Below are 7,534 nucleotides of genomic sequence, written 5' to 3' on the forward strand. Positions count from 1 at the left end.
CTCCCCCCCCCCTTTCTTTCACCTTTGTAATGTAAGCTAATATTGGGTAAAAGGAACTCTTCTAAAACAGATTGAAGGGAAGCAAAATACAACTCCTTTCTGGGTTCTTTTATTTCATTCAGGTTTCCCTGGATTTTGCAGGAAGAAGGGATTGTGGGGTGGGGTGGGGGAGCATGAAAAGGGCTTTCTCAGCAGGGAGCTAAGCCAGAGGGAGAAAGGCTCCTATGAGAACTGAGCGGAGCCCAGCCCAGCCGCATTGACCTGCCAAGCCCGAGAGGCTCCCTTCATCTGCATGCATGGTCACACGGGGCCTCAGCTGCTCGGGAAGCCCACCGAGGTTTCGCATGTGGTTCCCCGCTGGTTCCTCTCAAAAAGCGAACAATTGAGCTGGGGGGGGATGAAAGCCCACTGGAGTCTCACTCCTCCTCCCCCTCCCCACTTTTGTTTCTTAAGTTGGACAAACAATTTGGTCAGTGTTATGAGAAGTCTGGTGGGCACTTTTGGGGAGAGGCCTGCTGCTTAAGACACTCTCTCCCCATGTTTGCCCCGTGGGTTTCACTGGGGAGGAGGGGGAGGGGAGGGATAGGCTTGCTTAGCCTAGGGATGCCAGCCTCCAGGTGGGGCCTGGGGATCCCCCGGAATTACAGCTCATCTCCAGTTGCCCTGGAGAAAATGGATGCTTTGGAGGGTGGACTCAATGGCATTGCGCCCCACTGAGTTAGGCTCCTGTCCTCCCCAGGCTCCATCCCCAAATTTCTAGGAGTTTCCTAACCTGGACCTGGCAACCCTATTTCAGCCGGTCCAAAGGGTCATTGGTTTGGTGGGCCAGGTGCTAGGCTTCTCTTTAGCTAAAGGGTATATTTGCATTTAAGTATAGATTTGGCTATAAACTACTTTGCTTTTGTTGGCTTCCCACGGTTGCAGTACCACAGAGGTATTTGCCTTCAGTGCACAAATCATATGAAGAAAAAAATCTGAAGCTATCTTGTATTCCTTTTGGGGAGTACCGAGACATGCTCCCTTCTCTCTCTCTCCCCCAGTTCCATGAACTCCTTCCCATTCAGTTAGATTTGAGGCCCGTCGCACCTTAGAGGCCAACAAGATTTTCAGGGCTTTCAAGAGTCAAAGTTCCCTTTGTCAGATATGAGTCAAAATGGAGATCTTTATATCCCTGTCAGAAGGTGAGAGGGGTGTTGTAAAGAATGCTTGTAAAGGATGCAAAGACACAAGGCATTACACAATACAACATGCTGATTACAATTTGTTGATTCCTGTTTAGTACTGATCAGTGTTTATTTTGCATCTGCTCCAGCAATCTGTAATTTATGCTTTGCCTTCTGGGCGGTTCAAAGTAACTTTGCAGTCCTAATTGGGAGATCAAGCACAGACCACAGGTTGCTGTGTGGATGCAATGGGGAAACTCTGGTTTGTGCCAAGCAGGAATCACAACTTCTGAAGGGAGGAGGAGGGGAAGGCTGTGGGAGCATAAAGCTTATTCGCCCAGCACCAGGTCCCGAGGGTGGCCCTGCATCTGAGTCGACTCAGAAACGTCTGAAATCATTTTTTAAAATGGTTTTGAGGAATGTGGGGTTCCTTAAAAGTGAGAGGTGCTTCAGTGGAACTTGAGCCGTAGGACACAGTATCCAGAACGTGTCCATGCAGTCTCCAGCCAGAGTTTGCTGGTAGACACTGAACAGACTTTTCCAAATTGTCTGCCCCAGCAACTTTGCTTCCATTGCCAAGGAAGTTCCCCTGACTAATATTTTTTTTAAGTGCTGCCATATCTTAAGAGAGGGTAGAATTGGGTCGCTTGCCTTGGGGGAGAAGGGTCTGCTTGCCTGACTTCGCTCTGTCCACTTTCCCAGCAGGACCCCTCACATGCAAAGCCGTGTTGGCAGGCCGTAGCCTGGACTGCACTGCAGGCAGCTTTGTGGCATCATAACGACTGACAAATTTACTGCAGCATAAGCGTTTGTGGCCCAGAGCCCATTTTATCAGATGTGTGAAATGTTCCATTCAGTTGGCAGATAGCTATAGGCCCAAAGCTTCAAGCATGCAGCAAAAAGGTGGCTATATTACAGAAAGCCGCTCGAAGGCCCAGTTTTCTTGTGCATGGCTGTGTTGATCACAGTGCAGAACACAGATAAAAACAGATTACCATCCAAAGGGTGCATGATCTGCTATGGGCCCCACTCCCTGGTGTTGATGCAAAGTAGGGTGGGCCTGCATCATGTGGGGCTTTAGTCTTCCGGGGGAGTCTCCTTCTGAGAAGACGGCGGCCTTATGTTGATGCACCATTCAGTGGTTTGGGGGAGGTCTTCCTGCAGTTGGAGATGGTGGAAACAATCCTCCAGTTCATTACAGAACGGTGTTGCTCCTGGGGCAGGAGGACAGTCCCCAAGAGAGGACTGCTTCTTCTGCCTAGCTGAGGACAGATTGTGACTATTTGGGTGGGGGTGGGGGTTGATATGGGTTTATGGGATCAGTAGTGTGGCAGCTTGTAACATGTAGGAGTTGTTACTAGCTTGGTGCCCTCCTCTTTCATTTTTCTGTAGAATGGCAAAGTGTCTCTGGTGAGTTAATGTGTTTTTGTTTAGGCCCCCACAAGAAAAGGAAACACCTGGAAATAGATCACACATATGTACAGTTGTGGCTGGCTGATATCTGGAGAGGATCAGGCTTCCTTTTCCGTGACTGTTCTCTCTGCTATTCTTGGTTTTCAAACACGCAGGGTCGCAAGCTCCTCATCATCGGGACCACCAGCCGCAAGGATGTCCTGCAAGAGATGGAGATGCTGGATGCCTTCAGCACGATGATCCACGTCCCCAACATTGCCACGGGAGATCACCTGATAGAAGCTCTGGAGGTCAGGGACCACTGGGGACCGGATGCTTTCAGCCTCTGGGGGTGGGCAACATGTTAAAGGAGAGGATCTAGCAGCGGGAGCCAGTTAATGGTCTGTAAACTCCAGAAACGGGGGTGTGGGGGGAGGAACAAGATTGTGAGCTGGGGAACTGCAGAAAGAGGTGGCACGATTTGGGTGGGCCCTTCTTTCAAGCAAGAGATGGGCTTTAGCGGGGGGGCCCATCCCCACAGCTGCCCAAGCGGGGCCTCTCTTCATGCTTCCTTCTTCGGCTCCCTTTTAGCTCCTGGGCAGCTTCAAGGACAAGGAGCGCAGCGCCATCGCCCAGAGTGTCAAAGGGAGGAAAGTGTGGATCGGGATCAAGAAGCTGCTGATGTTGATCGAGATGTCGTTACAGGTAAGAGAGGGAGGCTGGGTGCCCGCCCTCCCAGTCAAGCTACAGCCCTGAAGGAGCACAGGGAGGATGGAATGGTGGTCTCAACGCCAGCTCCTTCCTACAGGCTGGTAGTATTCAGTATAGTAAACTCAACTGTAATTATGAGTAGTAGTCAAAGAACACAGTTGTAGGCCAATATTAACACAGTCAATCTCTGTATTATAACATCAGTTAGTATTTGTATTATAACATACTGTATATACCGTATATACTCGCGTATAAGCCGAGTTTTTCAGCCCAAAAAAAGGGCTGAAAAAGCCGAACTCAGCTTATACGCGGGTCAATACGGTAGAGGAGGGAGGGGGGAACTTACCGCCGCCTCCGCTTTCCCCGGCCGGGAGCGGCCTGCAGGAGCCTCCTGCGACCGCATGGAACACCATGTTTAACTTGTATTATTTGACTGAGAACAAGAAAGAAACCTTGTCAGGTCCATACCTCACATGTTACTGTTGTTGAATATACATACAACTATGTAAGTATGATGATTAATTTCTGTAACTGAATTGTATATTTTGGAATTATTGATAGCTACTAATTGCAATTTTTTGTCAACAGTTGAGCGTTCTGAGAATATATAATAATATCCAGACACTGAATCAGGCTTTATGTCCCCTTGGGGTGGCTGAAGAAAAAAACTTGAAACAGGCTAGTTACCAGCATGTTCTACCCTACAATTTACAAGGACATAACCAATCATTTTATGAAGAAAAAAGGAAATCTTGTAAACAAGGAACAAGGAAACAAAGATTTTTCTGTTGACTTTATTTTCATGGACTTTATTTGGACATACTCACTGACCTACAATACACTTGTGCCCTGCTGCATTATGATATAAATAGTGTAACATAACAGTGTATAATAATTGGGTTACTATATATAGTATGTTATAATACAAATACTAACTGATGTTATAATACAGAGATTGACTGTGTTAATATTGGCCTACAACTGAGTTCTTTGACCACTACCTTCCTACAGGCTGGCTGTTTTTACACTAACCTGCCTGGTTTGGGCTAGCAAAACACTGGGATTTTTTTGGGTGGGGGGGATCTCTCTGAAAAGCTCAAAACAGCCAATAGCCTAAACAGCAGCTCACTTAAATATTAAGTGATGATGCTGCTGCATTAAACCTGGACTGGAATCCAAACCCTGACTACATTCTTAAACTGATGCTTTGCTAGACCTTGTCACCAAAGTCAGATGGGATGCAAGCAGTTTTCTTGGCCAAGTGGTTGGTAAATTGGTTGCAGAGGGGCAGGGGGCAGCGGCCTCCCCTCGAAGCCAGGCCAGGTTTGCCATCGCCCAAGTGCTTCTCCTACCTGGTCTGTTTTAGTCGCAGCTGAAGAGGAGGGTTTCTGGGCGGGCGGCCCACTCCCCGAGTAGCGTCTTGCAGCCACTTCTCAGCCAAGACAGGTGCAGCCCCCTTTGCAAGGCCACCTGGGTGCCAACTGAGAAGAGGAGCTTCCATGCCTGTGGAATCTAACTGCACTTGGAAGCCTGAGCTGGGATTCCAAGAACTACTTATTTGCCTGGGGTGGGGGGATTGATTCTCCCTCTCCACCCTCCAGTGGAACAGCTGAGAAACTCGCACACCACCTCCAACACAAAAAAGCTCCTTGTGTAAATCCCCTTATTTTATTTTTTTTACATTGCAAGACTGGGTGCTGTTGCTGTTGGAGAAACACCAGCCCAATGTCCTGCCGGCTGCCCAAAACCAGTTATGTGGTTCTTTGGGTTCTGTTACTGCAGAGGCCAAAGGCCCAGTGGAGGGTCTGCATTAGCAGAGCATGGGTTACCGATGGCTGCATTAGTCTTGATAACGTTATGGAACTTCCCCAATTCCAGAGACGAGAAATGGCCACTGTCTGTGTGGTCTCCTCGCCTGCTTCTGGTGGGATAGCCGGCTAGCTGCCATCAGACTCATACAGGCCCTCTTCTGGGAGGTCCCTGGCACAGTGGCAGAAGACATTCTTTTCATGCTCTCCCTGGGTTGAGGCCCTCTTTAAACAGCTCAACTAGTTGGGAAAGGCTGCTTGATGGAGGGCTTGGAGAAGTGCAGCTGGTCAGGACTCCGACTCAGAGGCCTGGGCCAAACGGACCAATGCCCGGACTCCTTCCAAGGCCACTTTGCCTGTCTTGTGTTTGCAGCACACTCCTTGCCACTGTGCTTTTTGTACCTTCACTGTTAAGTGTGGTGGAGATTGCCCAGGACGATGCTTTCCTTGCAGTTATGTCCCTGATCCTTGATTAGCGAGCAGTTTCCAGGACTGGACTAGGCATGTTGGGTTTTTCAGACACAGCTAAGCAGGGAGCCTTTCCCCATCTTCCCTGGGCAGGTTTTTAAGCTTCAGCAGAGAGGTCTGCCATTCGGCTGTGTCTCAACCTCCCACCCCCTCCCACCCCCACGATTCCTTCGGTGCAGTTCTGTTGGAACTTGCATGGGGCTGGGGATCTGCTCTGACTGGATGTCACCTCGGGGCACAAAGTCATTTATCTAGATTACTTTTTTCCTCTCTTCCCCTTGACTCTTTAATTCCATACCTACAGGCAAAAGCCAGTAAGTTATTTCTGACACCTATTAAAGTATACATAATGGCAGTGAGCTGGAAGGTTTGACTCTGGCCTGATGAGCACACACAGCCAAAAGAGAATGGATCTTTTGTTGGGATTCCCACCTTGGGACCTTGAACTCCTAGGACTGAATTCTTCAGTAGTGGGAGAGTGCTGTAGCAGGAGGGGACTTAGAGAGCAGGCAGCCAGATGGACCACGGTGTAGGAAGGCAGCAGGAGTGAGAAAGAAATTGCACCAGGGTTTCCTGCAGCTGCAGATTATATCTGCTTTGGCCTGCCTTATTCCTGGAAGGCAAGTTTTTCATATTGCCCTTAAAATATTTCAGAAGCACAGCCCCACACGCCACTTCCAGTCTTGTCTGTCTCTCAGCATTTTGAAATGGGCCTTGAAACGAGATAGATCCCACCATGAGATGTTGCTTTTACACCCCTTAATGCAGACAAACCCTGGGGGTGGGGGGTTAGTGGTGGAACAGAGAGAGTGAATATTTTCGGTTTGTAGCCACAGCTGCTGAAATGATTGCCCTAGTAAATCAGCCGTTTTAGCACTACACACACACACACACACCAGCGCTTGCTGGTTTGAACATTCTGAAAATAAAAGTTTAAGCTTCTGACAGTGCCTGACTAGCTCCATTTTCAGTCTCTGACTTAACTCCATCTCCAGAGACTTAGGGCTGCTATTCTATAAACCCAACATAGTCATATGTTTGAACACAGGATATTTTGCTGGTGCCCGAGGGCTTGTGGGGGGGGGGGGCTTTTGACATTTCCCATATCGCAATGTGCTTTTGAAAGCCTCCCCTCGTTCACAGAAATAGTCTGCCATGTGGAGAAAAAGACAGATTCCAGCATTTGGAAAACAGAAGCCCAACGTGGGACTAGTTTGTTGATTCAGGGGGTTTCTGTACCCTGCCTTTCTCCCAGTACAGTCAGCACCCAAAGCAGGTAACATATCTTTTAAAACAAGTTACCTGTGAACATCATTAGAACCGCATGGTTAAACAGATATAGCAGAATTGCACAGCTCTTTGGCTCCAGGCTAGGATGTCTTCTACCAAGGGGCTGATGCCCTCAAGGAATCCTTCCTGCTGCTTCTCAGCCACCATTTCGTGACTGAATTGAAAAGCTGCTTCCAAAAGCTTCTGCCTGAGTCTTGAGTTTCATGCTTGAATTGTAAGCTCAGAGAGTTGCAAAATTCCCTGGCCTGTGCAGGGAATCATGAAACATGCACAGTTCCACTGAGGGCCCCCCCCCCACTCTTCCTCTGACAGCTGTCTGTGAGTCTCCAAGCCACCTACTCTCCAGTTTTGCCCTTTGCCTTCCTGTGACTGTGCCATGGCTAACTGGAGAATTTTGTGGGATTTTTGTTTTTGTTTCTACAAAGATGGAACCTGAGTACCGTGTGAGAAAATTCCTGGCACTTCTGAGAGAAGAAGGAGCGTAAGTAGCAAGAAGAATATCTGGTGTGTGTTCTTGCTTAGTGTGCAGGCAAGCATCATAACTCACCATGTGGCCGCAAAGAAGAAATTGAACAATAATGCATTTTGTAAACCTCCCAATTTAATCCCAGATGGTTAGTAAATTATTCTATATCCAAACCTCTGAGCCATCAGCCAGTTGACTATGACTTGCCTGTCGAATGGTTGGCATTTCTTTCGGGG

General features: G+C 48.4%; 1 protein-coding gene across 1 annotated transcript in view; it reads left to right on the forward strand.

The window, feature by feature from the left end:
- NSF (N-ethylmaleimide sensitive factor, vesicle fusing ATPase) overlaps window positions 1–7,317 on the forward strand; it is a 126,566-nt gene extending 119,249 nt beyond the window's left edge. The window contains exons 18-20 of the mRNA XM_056863330.1: window positions 2,732–2,866; window positions 3,147–3,260; window positions 7,258–7,317. Coding sequence (XP_056719308.1) covers window positions 2,732–2,866; window positions 3,147–3,260; window positions 7,258–7,317 — 309 coding nt within the window. The remainder of the gene's footprint in view (window positions 1–2,731; window positions 2,867–3,146; window positions 3,261–7,257) is intronic.
- Window positions 7,318–7,534: the final 217 nt, after the last annotated feature.

Source organism: Euleptes europaea, chromosome 18 (assembly GCF_029931775.1).
Source record: "Euleptes europaea isolate rEulEur1 chromosome 18, rEulEur1.hap1, whole genome shotgun sequence".
In the NCBI taxonomy this organism is placed as follows: Eukaryota; Metazoa; Chordata; class Lepidosauria; order Squamata; family Sphaerodactylidae; genus Euleptes; species Euleptes europaea.